A 19,605-nucleotide genomic window follows, 5' to 3' on the forward strand; every position below is an offset into this window, starting at 1 on the left:
TATGGCATAACATTTGAAAATCAACTCATACTGCAACAACCATCCAAGGATATCAAATAGACAAAAAGGTATGTGGCCAAACTTTTACGCTGTTCTACTTGATAAACCAGGCTTCCTCAAAATGTCTTGTTTCTTGGAACAAAATATATGTACTTAATAATCTAATCAAGCATGACACAATAAGTTAATTTGACGAGAGAAAAAAACGATTCAAGTAATCTTATATGCATAACTGAAACCAGACAACAAAGCAAAACCAAGGAACAATCTATTTTAAAGAAAATGCATCAGAAATTTGGGTATTAATCAGAACAATTTATTTTCAATTTCTGGGCAAACAATGATCAATAAAAATGGCATACCTTGTTGGGAAAACGTCAAGGAATGAGCAGTCAGAAGAACACAGTGGAAGAGGTGAAGTAGAGAGTGTTGTGAAGAAATAAACCCTTATTGCGTGAAATATGAGTAATTGAGAAGAGGAAGAGACAAATAGAATAAGGGTAAAAAGGTAATATAAAAAATATGAAATTCCATTCCATTGGATACACCCCAAATTGGGGGGAATGGAAAATTGGAGGATTGAGTGGTATACAATGGAATTGGTTCCATTGGGTTCCATTCCATTCCATGAGCTTTTTGCAAATCCAAACAATGGAATTCAATTATTTACCTTTTCATTCCATTTCATTCCACCATATACCACCAATCCAAACATAGCCTTAAGGTCATTAGGTGTTGCATTTCAGTTTTTGGTCCTCCTCTCAAATCTCTTTTGCTTATAAATTGGAGGTGATAATAATGATATACAGTCTAGTTTGATTCTCTTTATTTTGAGCTTGCAATGAATTTCATACATTTCTCGATGCAACATGATACTTTGTCAAGTTGTGAACTGCGTTTTAACTCTATTTAAATGTCCCAGAATGAATGACCCAACAATATATGAACTTTTCTTTTGATTATCTTTCTTTTGGTGTGAAGTATAATCTTCAAAGAACCAACTTTGATAATGACTAATCTCCACCTTAAAACATGACTAACCAAGTGGACCAAGTGGAGTCTCTCTCATTTCAACCACATTCGCAAGACTCAAACCTGAGACATTGCTTAAGATATCGAGTCTAAATCAACTCAAAACATCATAATGTTGGTAAACCTCATCGCAAAATCAACATAGATATACACCGGACCAAACTAGTAGCCACAAAATCAATCCTCCACATGACAATATAATAGTTATTGGACATAGATAGTGAATGCTCCTCTAAAGTGAGTTGTCTCTAAAGGGAGCAAATAATCAAAGTTTTAGTGTAGGGAGATATAAGGATGGCTTCATCAGTGGGGTGGATGAGTCAGAAGTTCGATTTCCAACTAACAATAAACCAACAAATACTAATTACTAACATTGGTCATTTAAAAAAAAATCAAAGTTTATATAATAATCTTAACATACTATACATGAATCTAGAGGTGAACACACACACACACACACACACACACATATTTTCTCACTTTATATACAAGCTCGTTTAGAAGAGCGTAACCCGAATTACATAAATCTTTCACTTAGCACTGAGCAATGTTCTAATAAATGAAAGGATCTATATAACCTCATAAAACTCATTCCTCCATATGCAAATGTAAGTAAGAACTGATGAAAGAAAAATTTGCTACTATTTTTATTGATTTGACTCATTTAAAGCAAGCAATTCACATTAAAGGGTAAATTGAGCAATCTCAACCAACAATTGATATTCCAGCACATTCATAGTTTTTGCTAGGCTCGTGCATATAACATTATCTATCAGTTGAGATTATTTACTTTACATTCTAAAGTAGCAAATTGCTCACCTTACAGAAGTTTAATCCTATTTTTAACACATCGCTTACTTAAGTACGTCAAAACCTCGTAATGTATCTCATGCGTCTTTAGGAGAATCTACTGTCTGTTGTTTGTTCAGATCTTCAGGAGGTGCTCCGGCAGAATCTACTGACTGTTGTTTGTTCAGATCTTCTGGAGGTCCTCTGGCAATTGGCATTCCCATACTGCGTTTAGTATTTGGTTTTGCATAATCAACGAAGATAACACGTCCGTTTAATGCCTGCAAAGAGATCTCTCAGTTTGCACTTCTAACCCTAAAAAGAACAACAAAATTGCGAATTCGATAATAAACCTTTTCATTCATCTCTGTTATGGCACACTCAGCTTCATCTTGTGAAGCAAAAGTAACAAAACCATACCCTTTAGATTTCGCTGACACCCTATCCGTTATAACTTTAGCTGGAAAAAGTAACATTGTCAAAAGCTAAATATGAGTAACATAATCTAAGCTAATACATTTTATTAACTATATTGAAGCTTACCTTCAACAACTTGTCCATAATTTGAGAATGCATCTGACAATGATTTATCTGTAGTGTGAAAGGAGAGTCCTACAAAATCAATTACCATTTTTCAGATGTCAATAACTCAATACATGGATTCATGCATCCCAATCAAGTTTAAAATAAACACCAAAGTGTAGCTTGGATTACACTAAAGTTCGGTATGCTTGGATTAGACTGAAGTTCGGTAAAATCACTATCGTAATTCTATAAATCAAAGTGCTGATGTCAATCTCAATCTCAATCGAAACATGTACCATATTCATTGGACACAGGATAACATCAGGGTAAAAACACTGGCTCTGAATTTTTCAAACTCACCGCAAAGCGCGAAACCAAAATATGAATACTAGAGCATGTTTGGTTCAGTTGTGAGAAAAATTGATTTTACTCAAAAGTGAGTTGAATGTTAATGTCTAGCTACATTTATAGTAAAGTGAGTTAAACAATAAATTTCAACATAATCCTAGTTTAAGTTAAATTAATTTTGGAGACAAAACTTATTCTACACAACCAAACATGTCAAAATCAATAATACACCTCCAGAATCAATTATGGCCGCTCCAAACATGAAACCAAAAATAAGCCAGGTTCTCTATGACACAAAACCATAGTGCAAGTCATTGCATATAATATACAATGTCTCTACCAACTGAGTTAAACTCACGTGGATGAGTATTGAAAATTATTATGTACAATAATATTTTTAACTGAAATTGATATTTGTGCTTAAAATTAACAAATATAGGAATTGAGGAATGTGAATACTACCTCCAACGAAAAGCTTGAAAGCAATAGCTCTGCGGAAAGTGAGAAGAAAGGGAGATACGGAATTATTGTGACCGACTATTCTTGTGATGGAGGCCATTGAAATGGAATTCCAGAGACAGAAGAATGAGAATTAGGGCGCTCATAATTTTTGCTCAGAGCGTTTAAAAAGGGCTTCAACTTATTCCGAAAGCCCGTTTGTAATGTGGGCTGGCAGTCTGTTACTGTGTAGGAGTAATTTTTTCTCTTCCGAACCCGTGTTTATTTTATATCCCTTGAATTTTCAATTTTACCCTTGCAAAAAACTTTGGTTTGTAGAAACCGAAGTTTTTTTTGCCTTGAAAAAAAATTTCGGTTTCTAAAAACCGAAATTTACTCTGAACTGAATTTGCACTAGAAAAATTTTGGTTTTTGCAAGGGCAAAATTAGAATATTAAGATATAAAATAATCACGGGAGACGAAAGAGAAAACATCATTTACATTTTATTAAGCAGTTATTATTTCATAGCGGAAGAGAAATGTTAACATGTGCTATAAAAGTAAAAATGTACTATAGATTTTGCGGCACAAACTAATTTGCGTTTGAAATTGTGAATTCAGCTTTTCATAAGTTTAAAATTTGTTATTCTAACACAAAAAAAAAAAAATTTTACCTTTCTTAAGTTAAGCATGACTCTTCGTAAAAATAAATAGATATTTGATAAGTTAATTAATAGCTGATAACAAATTAACTAGTAGATTGAATTTATTGTGTTAGTTAAATTAACAATTAAACTAACTGGTAAATATCAAAAACTATAAAATTATATTTTTAATTAATATTTGATATTTTTCTCTTAAAATAATAAGGATAAAATTGAGAAAAAAAGGTCAAACACTAGTAGAAGTAGCTTATCAAAAATATTATAAGCTAGTAAGAAAAAACTATAATCTTATGGGAAAAACTGTTACCAAATAGATCTATTTTGATCATATGAGCTTATAAATTATCTGCTATAAATTTCAAAGTTGACATTATATCAAACAAAATCCTTTTTTTTTTTAATATATTATACTATCAACTTCAAAATACAAAAAAATGGAACGGTAATTTATAGGATTTTGTTTGATATAGGGTCCGTTTGTTACAGATTAAAAAAATAGTGATTTTGATGCAAAATAATTTAGAGATTAGTTTTTAGATTTTTAGAAAAGTTGAATTTAATTTGTGTTGGTTTATTATAATAAAAATCACTTTTTTAAAATAAAATAATCTTTAGTTTGTTTGGATACAACTTATAAAAGTGATTTTTTTAATTATTTTAACTTCACACTATCACTTTTAAAATATACTTAAAAAAGTGATGTGGTAAAATTGGGAACCACGGAGGATCTTAACCCACTGCATTCAAGTCCACTATGCTTTTACCTCGTTAAAAATGAGGTGGAGATGGGGCCAATAAACTTAGACCATCTTCAATGGTAGTACTTATATTTTTAAGTACTAGTACTTAATAGGTACTTTTATTGGAGCAAAAATAAAATTGTACCTAATAGGTACCAGTTCTACAATAAGACATAGTACCTAAATAATTTTTGTGGGACCCATTTAAAATGATGTTGAGTTATTGGATAGATGTGCTACTAGTGGGACCAATTTAAAACTTTTGAAGAGGTTTTGGGTTGGAGGAATTTAGTACTTATTATGTACTATTATTAAAAAAATTATAAATGAGTGATGTGTATATGTGGGGCTCACTTAAGTACTCAAAAATGAGTAGCTCCATTGTGAATGCTCTTAGGTAGTCAAGTTTAAGTAGTCAAGTTTAAGAGCTCTTTTCTCCCGACCCCCCTCATTTATTTTCTACTTCATGAATTTCCGTTTTTGCCTTTGAGGGTACTTCGGTTTATACGAATCGAATTTTTTTGTCATGCTAAAATATTTCGGTTTATATAAACCGAAATATTGTGTTCCAAATTTTTTTCCAGCTTTCCTGCATAAATTCTGCATGAGACCCTCAACTTCCACAATTTATTTGAAATACTAAACGATGTCCAATTTGAGCAAACGACCACTCGTTGGAAAGCTTAGGGTGTCATGAATACAAATATAATTTTTGTTTTGAGGGTTAACTATCCAATTGGTTCAATTTGACCAAATAATGGGTACTGGTACAGAAACAGAGCATAAACTTTTCTCAAACTTGCAAGTAGATTTTCTCATACTATACTTAATGGAATTTAACAATTCCGGTGTCAATCGTATAGTAAATTTTGTCTTCTTTACACTAGATTAAAAATCATTAGCATACGAGTTATATTCAGAGAGCTATGATAAATTTACCACAGGTATCTCTACAACATTTTGCAGAAACTTTTCTCAAACTTGTAGGTAGATTTTCTCATACTATACTTAATGAAATTTAACAATTCCGGTGTCAATCTTGTAGTAAATTTTGTCTTCTTTACACTGGATTAAAAATTATTAGCATACGACCTATATTCAGAGAGATATGCCAAATTTACCACAGGTAGCTATACACGAATTTTCACATAAATTTTCCTTCTTTTTGGGGGGTATATGTTATTTCGGTTTATATAAACCGAATTTTTTTCCATGTTTAAAAACTTCGGTTTATATAAACCGAAGTTTGTTGGCAAATTTTTTTCATACCGCAAGGGGTAAAATGAGATTTTTGGGGGGGGGGTATAAAAGAAATGAGAGGGTCAGGAGAGAAAAGTTCCAAGTTTAAAATGTCACTCTATCTCATCTCTAAATGAGACAGATGAATTTCAAATATCAAGTTCAAGTCTTTGAATCAGCAGGCCTACAATAATTTAATCAACACGGCCCAACGGCTCGATCCATTTTGCCACCTCTAAATAAAATAATGAATTTCCACTTGATGTCAATATAAATTTCATTTACACTAACAATACATATTCTTTATTTTTAAAAGAATTTAAAAAGAAAATATTTCTTATTATTATATCTTGAAATTATTTTGTAAATCTTATTACTTGTAGATGTTGTATGTCTACATGGACCACGCACAGAGCATATGTAACATTAACATTGTCATTTGAAACCCTCAAACACCAGTAAGAAGGGATAAAACAAGCACACTCATTAATGGAAATTGTCTAAAACTTGTCTAAATATAAGGACAAAGTTATCGATTTAGATGTAGAAAGTCTCATTTTCGTGAGTTTCGAAAAGCCTCCCCCACTAAGCAGTGGGTAACGTGGAAGTAGAGAAGATATTCTTAGACAAGCACATAAATATAGACATAAAATTTAGAGGCACACACGGATTAAAAAAAAATTTAAAAAATAAAATGATCACATAAATTCATATTATTTTAATCATTTTCTCTTTAATTTTTTTGTTTATTGTGAGTGTGCCGAGTATTGTTTATTGCCCATATAAATATTTTTCCAAAGTAGAAATATGTTGCCAATAAAATTGGCCCTCAAGAGTTTTGTAAGGTATGAATGTGACATGAAAAAAAGAGGAAATCTATGCAAATGCCAGTCTAAGAGGTTGGTTCAGAAAACCAATGTTTCATCACCCTCGGAAATAGAGAAGTTCTGATCATATAAAGTTACAAATCTGGTAGTCAAGTTTAACGGTGCTGACAAGCTGATTAAAATCGATGGAATGACTTAGGTTTGATCTAGGTAAAGCCGAAACCTGTCTCACATTGTCACAAACCAATGGAAAATACAGCAAAAAGGATGTGTGAAGCAATTCCAAAGAACTGACAATCTTGTGTTACATTACAAGTTGTGCTTGGTTGGTGAGCCATGGCACGGAATGAGTTGCATTACAAGTTGTAGCTTGGTTGCACGAAAACCCTAATGAACTTGCACAAAATCCTTTACATGGATCCCAATAACTTGATTACTCAGTAGTCAGTAAGATCTGATTAAAGACAACCAATGTAACCTCCACGTTTGTGCTAATAGCGCAAGTACCGCAAAGTTAAGAAGAAAACTGACAGCAAGGCTCTTATTACAGATGGCTATTTTTACGATATACTGGAATTTAAAAGTGTAAGAATACACGGAAATATCTGTACCATTAGATTTTTGTGTGTACACGTGGACAGTAATCGACTTATAAAATTAAAATTATTCAAGAATTTAATCCTTGTTTTCTTTCATTATTACTGTCCACATATACATTACATAAATTCAATGGTGAGGATAGTCTGTATTAATGCACATGGTATTGCAGAATTGGCCAAAACAGATATGCAAAATTATGGCCAGAGTAAAAGACAGACAAGAATCTTAACTGAAGTTGCACAAAGGATGCCATCGTCCAATCAGATGTGTTGGAGAGTAACTACCATATACAGAACTAAGTTTATATTCTGTTTTCACCCAACCTTCGAAGTTCAATAACTCATGAATTATGCATCTTAAACAATGTTTGGAACATCATGTCAATGAACTTATCATCCTGGCACACGAAAATTGCATTAGTGGGGAACTATTTAGAAATTCAATTACATCAGACACAAAAATTGTAAGCATCCCACAGAAAGGGTAAAAAACAAAAGCATACGTTCATCATTTCACCACATATACTTGCATTCTATTTTTAAAAAAAGATGACAGATTATAAAAGATAGCAATTTTGTTACTTCAATTCTCTTGTAAAGTAGAGGTTCAAATATATATTAAATTATTAACACAAGAAGCGATGCAATTATGAAAATTTTTAAAATGCATACAGAAAATCTAATTTCACACTCGTAATAAAAATGGACGTGTTCACCGATCAAATTCACAGAATCCTTACTTTATGGTCTTGCTTTCTTATTTCTCAAAATTGCAGATCTTTCTATTTTGCGGCTGTCTTAGATGAAACAAAATTTTAATATCAATGGTGAATAATTTCTATGGTGTACTTTCTGTCTTAAGAGTAAAAATTATACTATTTTCAATGTATTTGGAAAGCTTGCTTGGGACTGTTTTGCAAAGAAAATTTTGGGCCCCTATCTTGAGCCCAAACTAAATTATATTATACTTCCTAACTTTTCTCGTTTAGCAATTGACAACCAGTGGGTGGTAGTTATAACTTAAACTGGACATCCCGCAGTGGAAAATTCCAATGTTAAATACCCATGTTGGTCGCAGTCACAACACTAGCAGGCAGTAGTCCTTACTTCCCCTTTTTTAATATCTCCCCTATCCCTCCCCCCCCCCCAAAAAAAAAAAAAGTAAATACCAATTAACAGCCTAAAAATACAATCAAATTATCAATGCGCAAGTAAATGAGGGAACTCTAAGATTGTAAAACCATTAAGTACCTGAACCAATGATACAAGTGCATCACGGACTTTATCCCTGCTGATAACCGGTCTATTTGGCATGGAGCTAGAAATAGGGGTAAGAGAAGAAGGAGGATTAGGAGGTGGGAAGGGTTGAAGCAGTGGAGTGCCATATTGGCGTGGCAGATTTTGTGAATGACGAACAGCCATACTAGGTTGCACAGGTGAAGAAATAGGTGGAATTAATGGTAATAAAGAGTTGGGCGTAAGAAAAGTAGAAGGCTTAACAAGATTGGAAACCGGATAGGCACTGTTGGTTGTTTCAATAGAGGCAGATGGCATTTGAATAGAAGGCATAGGAGACATAAAACCACCAGGAACAGTAGAAGTGACACTTGCAGACTGGTAGGGCTGGTGAAAACTTTCCACATTTGAAGCATAAGGTCCAGTAACCTTACATGTCTGCAACAATTGAAATGAAAGGTTTCTAAAGCCAGAGACATCATATATATTGAAAAACCAAACTTAAATTTGACTTAGCGTAAGTATTCAGCAAAAAGCCAGAAATTTCGGTATGCAAATAGATAACATACGTTGAAGAAATTTGTGAAAATAGAATCTTCAGGAGCTTCAGTTGCAGCAGCAGCAGCTGAAGATGACTCTATAGGGCTTTCCCTTATTGTTGACACTTGGCCAAGTTCCTCAAACTCACTACAGAGTATAAAAACACCAGGGATAACACACAATAGTAATGACTTAAAAACAAACATGGAGAGGCAATTAAATGGGAGCATCAAATAGATAATAGTTATAGTTTTTAAGTTTGAACAAGCACAATCAATATAGTTTCATCACAAACAGAATAACAAACATGATGTAGTTTGGAATCATTAACATATAGGCATCTTGCAGCATATTCGGATAAAAACAAACATTTAAAAAGAGAAATTATCCTGAAAAGTACTCTGAGAGATGGGAATAGATACAAGTTAAGATATTACAAACTTTGTAAAAATCCTTACCTTTTGTCAGAAGGCATTGTTGTATTTGGAAGTGTCTTTGGGTATGCATTAAGAATCCTGCAAATTTGATTTTGCAAAAATAGATGTTGATGTTAGTGGCAAATAAGCATCTTGCATTTCAATTACACAACATAAACATACATGGAACAACACTGCACAAATAGCTTGACTAGGGAAAACCAACATACCTATTAAAGAGATTTGCAACTTCTTCACATTCTTCTGGATTGTAAAACCATATACCATTAACTTCTTGGGATGCATTCCGATATAACAAGTACGGCTTTTTAAGTTCATACTCAAAATCCAATAGATTTTCCACTAGATTATCTGGCATAACAAACATCAATATAAAGTAGTCAAGTAGGGAAAAGATAGCACACAAGATAGTTAAAATCGATATTTTATGCAAAATCGGGAAGGGGAAGTAAAATCGTTAATCGTTGAATCGTAACACGAATCATAAGATTATACAAAATTCATAAAACTCATATATGCATATAAAGTCATATATATGCATATAAAATAGCATTAGTAAGACAAAGAAAACCTTAAATCAATTGAAATACTCGTGTAAATTTAAATTCATAAGCATAGCTCACAAGTAAGATAATTAAGACCTTAAATCACACGCAGTGAATATGTTTTAATTGCAGATAACTAGCGTGTAGACGGGCGGGCACGTTGCTTGCTTTCATTATTGCCCTAACGTGTGTAAATTATAAACCCTGTTTGTAATTTGATCGCCTTTTAGACGATACTTGTATAATGTTGAAACTAATTTTCATAAAATCGCCAAAATTTGCATGTAGATGGGCGGGCACGTTGTTCGCTTTCTTTATTGCCCTAACGTGTGTAAATTATAAACCATGTTTGTAATTTGATCGCCTTTTAGACAATACTTGTATAATATTAAAACTCATTTTCATAAAATCGCCAAAATTTGTCATGTAACAACTAAGATGGTAAAAGGCTGCAGGGACATCAGACATTTGATATGCTGGAATGCGCACACAATTCTTCACTTGTCTACACTAGGTGTTTGCGCGCCGCGAGTTTCGCCACTTTACCGCCAAACTTTAATTTTACCTACTAACAAATTTAACATTACAGACAAGTTGTTTGATTGATATTATTTATTTTTATTCTTTTAAATGATTGATATATTTTAGAAAAAACGGATCTGCTTTCATCCAATTATTTGACATTGAAGAATATTAATTGCATTAAACATTTGCGCAGCAACACTAACTAACGATAATAGTTTCATTTCAACGCAATCAGAAAATTATGATCTAATACAACTAGAAACTATAATTATAACAAATCTGAAGAACACAGTAATTTTAATAACGCAGTAATCAAATACAAATCTGAACCTGTATTCTTTCGATTCATTACAATAAATTGAAACCGCGGTTGAGCATTCCTGAACAAAAATCATAAATAAGAAATTCAAGATCTAAGTGTATACAAATCCAAGTGAAAAACAGCACAGAAATTATAATTACCTCTTAACAACAAAGAGAGATCCTTCAACATCTTTACGACTCCACTGATTCGTTTCGATGTTGAAGTCGTAGAACGAAACATGCGCAGCGGTGAAGAGAATCTCATCGATGAATGGATCCATGCGTTGGAGCACAGTAAGATTGAGTAACTTTGTACTGTGCTGATCCAGATTCGGCGTCAATTTCTTAGACTGAGACATTGAAATCGGTTGCAAAAAGATGATAGTTTAAAGTTTAAACCCTCGCTGAAACAAAATTGACTGAAAGAAGAAGAAGAAGAAGAAAAGAATATTGACTTGGTTATTACAACAAGAAATCGAGATGATGAATAGTCTCACTCACTCGATTCCAACTGATGAATGAAAGAAAATGATTGAATATGTTTCGACCGAATATGCTTGCACCATTTATACTCTTATAAATTTCAACCCTATATTATCAAAAAATAATAATTTCAACCCTATCGTTATTTTTACTCTTTTTTTATTACTTTTCGAATTAAAATAATTAAAAACTTTTCAGAAGGATTTTTTATTTTTACAAAGATAATTATTTATTTTTGTTTTTATGGTCAAATTTCGTAAACACCATCGAGGAAGAATGAAAGGAAAAGCCTATCGAGGTAATAAAATTTGCTTTGGAAAATATGCTCTTCAGGCACTTGAGCCGGCTTGGATCACGCGACGGGCAATGTCACGGGTAGAGCTGGGTATACGGACCAAGGTCCGCGGGCCGACCCGTTTAACCCGCAGCCCGCACGGACTTAAGACCAAATTTTTTTGGCCCGTTTATATTTTTGCCCGCGTGGGTTGGACCGTTAAAACCGCGGGGTTATGCGGGTTAAATCCGTGGGTTCGCGGGTTAGCCCGTGGCCCGCCTTCTTTTTTTTTATATAATTAATTACAAAATTTATCAGATATAAATAACTTGGTACATGTCCAAATTCAACTTTTTTAACCACAAAAAAAAAGACTTAGTCTAAACCCTAATTATAAAAAGCAACAACACACTCCAATTTTAATCAAGTAGACAACAACACAAAACATCAGGATTCAGGCGTTCTTCTACTTATGATTTTTTGTTCTTTTTCACTATCTTTTACTTTGCCTGTATATACATTTGCTAGTATTTAAAAGATACATGTCCAAATGGGTAGTTATTTTTCTTGGGGGTATTTTCCGCTATTATGTTTTGAATAATATGATTACCTTGATGTGATTTGTTAAGTTGAATATGTTAATCTTTTTATGCTTTTTTGGGTACATGTAGAAAGTTTTTCTCACTAAAATGGACGGTACAAAAATGACTATAAGAATGAGTTGAATTTGATTTTAGTTGCATTACTTATGAAGAGAAGATAGATAAACTCAATGATATCACAAACTTTATTTATTTTTATTTGTTAGTTACATTATATGTTACTAGTCTCACACCCGTGCGATGCACAGGTGTTATGTGATATTTTATATTATGATGTTGAAAAATTATTCGTATAAATTGTAACAATAAGTGTTGTGAAAATGAAAATTATAATAATAATAATAATAATAATAATAATAATAATAATAATAATAATAATAAAAGTGATGTACTTATCACTTCCTCCAACCAATATATTTTCAACCTTATATGTTGATCCTTCTTCAACCAATTTTTTAATCTTTGAAACCAAACTCTTTCCCAAAGTAGCAAGAATCTTATCACACTGGATGATCAAAGTAAAAAAAGGAAAAAAGTCAATAATAAAAAAAAACATCAATAGAGATTTTGGGAAAATGTGATAAGTATATCAAGATAGTACATCACTTTTTCATCAACAAACAATATATTCATAGACGTAACCTCAGTTTGGTTTGTATTTGTCTGTTACATTCAACACATGAACAATTCAAACTTTCAACTTTAGATTTGCTTTTTCAGCTACTATAGCAGATACATGAGGGTAGATATGAGCTATGGTTTGATAGAGTGATTTTTTTTAATTAAAAACTAAACTCAATAGAAATGTATGCATGGATAAAGAAGGAACTGTTATACTTATTATATATACCTATATGTATAGAGAATGAGTAGGGACCTTCAAAAATGAATGAAATATGATAATGATAATGATTACATATTTCAATCTCATAACCTAACTTTTTGCATAACCTTCACTCTTCTCTACAATTATAATGTAATTAAGTCAATAATGTATACACTCTTCGTATTTTTTTGTGTGACTAAATTATAAACTCTTTGTTGTTTCTATGAAAAAAATAGAGATGAGATCTTGTGACATCAACTTTTGGATAATTGGAGAAGCATAATTTTTTATTATTTATTATGAGATTGATATAATATAAAAAAAAAATAGAGATGAGAATGATATAATATAAAGAAGTGATGTGACATTATTGTGTGATTTAATTGGATGTAAGTGAGTGATGTGGATTAGGGTTAAGATGGATATTAGGAGAACTATCTAGGAATTATATATATAGATAACATAAAATTATTAATAATATATTTTTTTAAGCTTTCATTATATCAATATTTTACTAATTTAGTTTATTTTTTGAAAAAAATGATTTTTTATTTTTTTTGGTAATAGTCCGCGGGTTAACCGTTTAACCCGCGGGCTTATGCGGACCGGACTCAGGCTTAATATTATAATTCGTTTATATTTGCCGACGGGCTTGTTCGCCCCGTTTAATATGCGGGGCGGGTTAAACGGGGCGGGCTAGCCCGCATACCCAGCTCTAGTCACGGGTGCGTGCCTGGCAGTGATTATTGAATTTTAAATTTAAATTGAATTCATTTCATCTAATTTTTATAAATTAGTTTGACCGCTTTAAACGCCATATTAATTTTAGTAATCTTTCTAATTAAATGTTTTCATGTGCGCGTTTATAACATTGCTACTATTCTTACTAGCGGGTCAGACAGGCGCGCCTGCCTGTGTCTAACTTATGTAAAAAAAAAAAACTCTTATGTTATGAAATTAAAAATTAGAGATTAATAAAGTTTTGCAATTAAAAAATGTACCTTATTTAAATTTCTGCAAGAATTGTGATAGTTGGAAGACCTTAATAAGAAAGAACCATTGTGTTATTTGAATTTAAAATTTGAATTTAAATTGAAGGGTAATTTGGACAATATAAAAAATCAAGCCCAAACTCACTTATCCTTTATATATATTGTTATAGATTAATTTGAATAGCATAACTTTGTGGTATGCTGCGGTTACCATTGGGTGGATGTAGTTTGATAACCAACCAAGTAAATGAGGGTAAAATAGGTATTAAGAAAAATCCAGCCCAAAATAAGGTATCCTTTTTATATATTGTAATGGGGTGTTTGTTTCATGGATTATAAATTTATTCCCAGGAATGTGACTTTGAGAATCTTTAATTCCTATGTTTGTTTCAAGTTTTAAAAAATTATGCCTAGGAACTTTTTATTCCTTGGAATATAAATTACACATGACTTTCCCACTTTTTATTCCCATGTTAAATGGTGGGAATCTTACATTCCCATGGGAATAAGAGGTAACCACCCATAACTCCCCACTCTCCCATTATTTTTAACTCATTTATTTTTTTTATTTTAATATTTTAAAATATTAATTGAATTTATTTTAAAAATGTTCCAAGGAACTTTATTTATTTACCAAACATATTGATAGGAATAATGTTCCCAGCAATAATATTCCAAGGAATAATAATCCTAGGATTATAATTTTAATCCCCGAAACAAACACACCCTAATAGATTGAAGCATTAACCGCCACTGTCAAATGACTCTAGTAGTACATTGCATTCTCTCTCTCTCTCTCTCTCTATATATATATATATACTCTTAGGAATTTCAACGATTTATAAGTCAATAACACAACATAGAAATGAAGGAATCGAAAATTCAACAATTTATAAGTTAAGAATAATCAGCTACTACAAGCACTTTGGATGTTTCAATGTTATGATAGGGCAAAATTAAGTGAACATGTACTTTTGGAATGTTAGACATAGGCACACCTGACAATGTGCATTTCGAGAGTGCTTACAGAAGATATGGTCCATCTCCTTCTTAGACGTTGACACACCGAAACTTCTGCAAACAACTAGCAACTCTAGGAACATCAATCTCAACAATGTTGTTTGACCCTATCTTAGCATAGTAAACGGAATGGCAGACTGCAGGAGCATAGAATGTCTCATAGAATTTCTCCTTGGAGAGACGGGAGTATAATAAATAAATACTTACTATGGCCAAAAAATATCTCATTCAATACAATTCAATTTACATTATGATACATTTTCCACAGATGATTTTTAAAAAATGATTTGGATGTGTGATGTAGACTATCTAAATTCTAAAGCTCGCAACAATAACTATTGAGGGAAAGGGAAGGTTACAACAACAAAATTCTTGGAGAGACTGCCAATTGCGGAATCTACTTTAGTCAGAACCATCTCTACCGATTTTTGCAAGACAAGGAAGCTGCAGTGGCTGGCAAGCACTTTGAAGCTAAGCAGGAGACAGTGGAAATTGAAAAGACAGTGTTTCCTCTCCAATCAGATGCAGTCACAGTCAATGAATTCTAATAGTTCCAAAGGAATCTTGGGAGGCTTAGGGAATCATTATGCACGAATAGTCCATCCCCGTTGAGCAAGTGCCGCAATCACTTGACTAGCAGCTACTGCAGTGTCGTTCAGTGGAGGATAAAACCAGCTTTCAGTTATCTGTATTTTCAAAACACAAATCAGCAAAAGGCAACATTTATTGATCCGGACTGGCTAGAAAGTAGGAAGGCACATATAATCTAGCTGCACAAAGAGGCTGGCTGATACTAGGTTAAAAAAATAAATACCGCAAAAATAATTCTAATAAGGCCATTTGGAAAGTTCTAGCATTTGCTATATGTATATTTTTAAAATTCTAGCATGAAATAAGACACCAATTTATATACCTAGCTCTAAAATCTAATAACTTTTTTTTCCTCCATTATAATTGGAGCATTTGTCTTGAACAATGGCATAAGCGCAAAGCATCATGGGTAGTTCATTCTGTGGTTAGTGCATTCTGAATAAAAAACTGATATTAATCTAAACACACAAAAAACACATAACATTCAAGGACATCTGGCAGCTCACATTTTCCATCCCAGTGAATGGCCGAGCAACTCCTTGCTTCTGCAAAGAGTTTTGGAAGTCAGCAAACTTCCATGTACACAATTCTGCTCCGATTACATACACAGGCTTCCTGTAGTAAAAGATCTGAAGTCATGACACAGATAATTTCACTTTAAGGAATGCTTTAATAGCAGGAATTTCTTTTTCCGTTTTGACTTTTTATTTTTTCATGAGATGCATGCTGATCATTATTGAGCATACATACCCAGTACTACAGGCCTCACTCAACATACTAACTGAATCAGCCGTGATAACAAAGGCATCGGCCCATGCTAGATGTCCCATATGTGGATTTGGACCTAAATGCAAGAAAAAAATTACAGTGAATGATCTCCAATACTACAATGGCAAGTTTGAATTTCCTCTCTTATGATTTAAAAATATGACCACTAAGTACCTTCGCCATCCCATATTTGGACCTTAGGATTTGTGGAAAATTCTTTGATCAAAACTTTGGAGATCTGCAATGAATGGAAATTTGAATTTGTTGTTAGAGCATACCTAAATTGATGCCCGTCCCACTAGAGTGACTAGACAACATTATTTATACATGCCCAAGACCATATCATATTTCAGTGTTTCACACTTTTACAGATAAATCACCAACCATGAGCATAGTTCATGGTAGAAGTCAACACAGATTATAAGTTATAACTACACCCAACCTATCAACCGAAAAGGCAAAAAGAATCTTACAAATTGCATAATTCTTTGTACCATATACCTTATCAGGAGTTCTTCTAGAGAAAGATATTCTGATTGTCCCACAGCTCCATAGAACATTCTGAAGCATGACCACTAAATTCTTTGCAAGATCCACGCCATAGGGACAATTGCCTGGCCGGAGAAAAAATATTTAACATCAAAACAGAAGGTAAAATACAAGGTAGAAACTTCATATTTGACATTATATTACATGTAAGGTTATATTTCACCAATGCTAATGTGTAAAACCAAAGTTCCAAAAAGAAAAATTAAGGCACATAAATATTTGAAAATTTTATTGTTCAAGTCAGCTTCTTTAAGGTTTCAAACAAATGAGCCGTTACATATGCAAAATTGACCTGCTCATCTTTGATAAATTCTCAATTATGCCCTGCACAACACAATACATAACATAGGGCATGCAATTCCTTTCCTGCAATTAAAGCTTAGGTTATTGACGTCATTTAAAGAAGTCTCCAATTTGCAAGGGATCATAATATTAAAGAGAAGAAAAAAGGAGTTTCTAATTTCTAATCACAAACAAATGAAATATGACAGACCAGATTTTTCTACAGACAATGACAACACTCTTAATTAAAACAAAAGCATAAAAAACTAACACTAGGAGACTTATTGGTCTAGCAATCATCAGGCGTGTGAGCATATATTAATAGCAACTTTCTACATATATCAAACTACACAAATCTTAGTGAACATTATAAAACTTCACAAAATACAATGGGAAAAGCACTATAACCCACTTAATGGAAAATAAATACCTGTAGGTCCCCCGATGTTAACCACAAGCAAAGGCTTTGGCAGAGTAGCTAACTCATTATGCCAAGCAGAAGCAGCAACCCTAAGAGCAGCCGAATCAGCTTGATGAAGTGCTCCCACAGTAAGGACCTGTAATAATAATATCAGTGACCTTCAAGATGGGACAAAAAGTAGAACATCTCAGCGTAGAATGCTACAACCATAAATTTTTCCCCTTAGGCATAAACATCAATAGCCACACACACACAGACGACTGCAGTACCTACCACGTTGCGGCCAGGAGGTTCCCATGGAGTGACCCACCTCCGAAGAAACCAAGGTAATTGCCGCTGGGCATGAGGAGTCAGGGGATAGTAATCATGGCGAGGAGTAATCACAAGATCAAACCTATTCAGGAGGAATCTTGGATGTTGTATCTGAATTGAGCATGTAAGAGAGTTAGACAGCAACATACATAATGTATACCACTAAGCATTCATTTATTATACAGAATCCATGCACATATGGAATAGAAAATGACAAATTAAAAAATAAAACGCACCAGAGAAATAGACAATTTCATGTTAAATTACTTCTAAAAAATGAAGTTAAATACCCTACACTACAGGCAAGTCATTAATTATTTACGAGTGAATACAGCTAGTATTTATGAATAAAGCTTCAAATCATAGTTTCTTAAAAGCAAGCAACATCCAATTTTCTATTAAAACCAGCATCACTTATGCAATCAATTATAATGAATGTACTCTAATGGCAGTGAATTCAATCATCAAGAAATTTCTATGCTTCAATACAATTAAAGAAACCAAATAAAAAAGATTAAAGTGCAAAGTTTAACCTGAACAAGAAAAACATTTTCCGAAGCTAACCGTTTAATGGAAGTGGCAACAGAAATGGTGTCTCGTCCAGACGCAATAACCAACAAAGGACCATCCCTATTGATTCAAAAAAACGATTAATCATGCAAATCACCAAAATCATTACTACTCCCTCCGTGACAAAATATAAGCAAAATTCACTTTTTAGGTTCATTGCATAATTGATGTATCTTGATAAGAACAAACACAACATACTTATAGAACGTTTCACGCGCCATTATCGCAATGCTGTGAGCATCAGCTTCTAAAACATTAGATATACCTGAAAAATGAACATAACTACCACCATCATTACAATGTGATTAACAGAAACAATCAAAATCAAAAGGGAAGAATAAACTTTACCTAATACCTACCAATGTTGTGATTCAGTGATTGAAATCGTGAATTGCCACAAATTTTTCTAACAAATGAGTCTAATTTTTTATGAATTGAAACTGGAAGCCATTTAAACCATCTATTGATTCCTCCTTGCGGCCTTGTCACGCGCTGAAACAAAACCAAACGATATGATTCAATTGATTTGTGAAAAAGAAATGAATAAGAAGAACAAGAAGAGAACAATGGCTTACGTATAAGGAGAGGCGATTGGAGAGACCGAGAGCACGAACCAATCCAATGCTCTGATTCTCGGCGCCGGCGAAGCCGTTTCCGATAACAACGACTCGTCGAATTGCACCGTCCAACATCTCAGACATCAATCGTTTCTTCCATTCCATTCAAAAAATGTGAAAGAAAAAAAGAGCCGAAAACAATATTACATGCATTTCCATACATTTACTTTTTCTCTCATAAAGAGGTAGTTTTTTTTATTAAAAAATAATTTTTTTTTTATTTTTTCAAAATGAAAAAAACACAAATAACCACCTCTTTATGAGTAGGGATGGCAATGGGTAGGGTACTATAGTACCCATCCCCATACCCGCATATTGAAAAAATACCCATACCCATCGCTATATCCGCGTGGGTAACAACTTTTGCCCCCGTCCCCATACCCTATGGGTACCTAGGTACCCATACCCGTTACCCGCATTTTTACTAAAAATAAATTGATCAATTATAAAATATCATATAATTTTAATAGAATTAAAAAAATTTCAAAGATAAAATATTGACTAATGAA

General features: G+C 33.0%; 3 protein-coding genes across 4 annotated transcripts; all 3 read right to left on the reverse strand.

Moving 5' to 3' along the window:
• Nucleotides 1-1,396: 1,396 nt before the first annotated feature.
• On the reverse strand, nt 1,397-3,325 carry LOC123890354 (small RNA-binding protein 11, chloroplastic). 2 transcript variants are annotated; one of them, XM_045939949.1, is made up of 5 exons: nt 3,157-3,325; nt 2,365-2,433; nt 2,175-2,281; nt 1,882-2,102; nt 1,397-1,822 (listed from the first exon to the last, which is right to left on the reverse strand). In XM_045939949.1, exons 1-4 carry the CDS (start codon nt 3,251-3,253, stop codon nt 1,920-1,922), a joined length of 456 nt encoding a protein of 151 aa, XP_045795905.1. In that variant the 5' UTR covers nt 3,254-3,325; the 3' UTR covers nt 1,397-1,822; nt 1,882-1,919. The 2 variants fall into 2 exon arrangements, with proteins under 2 accessions (XP_045795905.1, XP_045795904.1); XM_045939948.1 differs by having other exon boundaries at nt 1,397-2,102; nt 3,157-3,324.
• Nucleotides 3,326-6,654: 3,329 nt separating this feature from the next.
• On the reverse strand, nt 6,655-11,382 carry LOC123890355 (mRNA-decapping enzyme-like protein). Its single transcript, XM_045939950.1, has 7 exons — nt 10,949-11,382; nt 10,817-10,866; nt 9,626-9,767; nt 9,438-9,494; nt 9,009-9,126; nt 8,455-8,877; nt 6,655-7,601 (listed from the first exon to the last, which is right to left on the reverse strand). Exons 1-7 carry the CDS (start codon nt 11,146-11,148, stop codon nt 7,545-7,547), a joined length of 1,047 nt encoding a protein of 348 aa, XP_045795906.1. The 5' UTR covers nt 11,149-11,382; the 3' UTR covers nt 6,655-7,544.
• Nucleotides 11,383-15,195: 3,813 nt separating this feature from the next.
• LOC123890356 (mitochondrial fission protein ELM1-like) lies at nt 15,196-19,234 on the reverse strand. Its single transcript, XM_045939952.1, has 11 exons — nt 19,055-19,234; nt 18,839-18,971; nt 18,678-18,744; nt 18,443-18,539; nt 17,871-18,020; nt 17,607-17,733; nt 16,847-16,959; nt 16,520-16,583; nt 16,328-16,421; nt 16,084-16,192; nt 15,196-15,672 (listed from the first exon to the last, which is right to left on the reverse strand). The coding sequence occupies exons 1-11, from the start codon at nt 19,199-19,201 to the stop codon at nt 15,571-15,573; spliced, it is 1,203 nt and encodes a 400-aa protein (XP_045795908.1). The 5' UTR covers nt 19,202-19,234; the 3' UTR covers nt 15,196-15,570.
• Between the last annotated feature and the right edge of the window lie 371 nt (nt 19,235-19,605).

The sequence above is a fragment of the Trifolium pratense genome, linkage group LG6 (assembly GCF_020283565.1).
Source record: "Trifolium pratense cultivar HEN17-A07 linkage group LG6, ARS_RC_1.1, whole genome shotgun sequence".
NCBI lineage: Eukaryota > Viridiplantae > Streptophyta > Magnoliopsida > Fabales > Fabaceae > Trifolium > Trifolium pratense.

Coding starts and splice junctions, on each gene's coding strand:
- LOC123890354 (XM_045939949.1), bottom strand. CDS start 3,253: ATGGCCTCCATCACAAGAATAGTCGGTCACAATAATTCCGTATCTCCC. Junction 2,434..3,156: donor TTTCAAGCTTTTCGTTGGAG/GTAGTATTCACA, acceptor TTGATTTTGTAG/GACTCTCCTTTCACACTACA. Junction 2,282..2,364: donor TTATGGACAAGTTGTTGAAG/GTAAGCTTCAAT, acceptor TACTTTTTCCAG/CTAAAGTTATAACGGATAGG.
- LOC123890355 (XM_045939950.1), bottom strand. CDS start 11,148: ATGTCTCAGTCTAAGAAATTGACGCCGAATCTGGATCAGCACAGTACA. Junction 9,768..10,816: donor AATGAATCGAAAGAATACAG/GTTCAGATTTGT, acceptor TTGTTATGCCAG/ATAATCTAGTGGAAAATCTA. Junction 8,878..9,008: donor TTTTCACAAATTTCTTCAAC/GTATGTTATCTA, acceptor CAATTGTTGCAG/ACATGTAAGGTTACTGGACC.
- LOC123890356 (XM_045939952.1), bottom strand. CDS start 19,201: ATGGAATGGAAGAAACGATTGATGTCTGAGATGTTGGACGGTGCAATT. Junction 16,193..16,327: donor AGTGAGGCCTGTAGTACTGG/GTATGTATGCTC, acceptor CTTTTACTACAG/GAAGCCTGTGTATGTAATCG. Junction 15,673..16,083: donor CATTCACTGGGATGGAAAAT/GTGAGCTGCCAG, acceptor TTGAAAATACAG/ATAACTGAAAGCTGGTTTTA.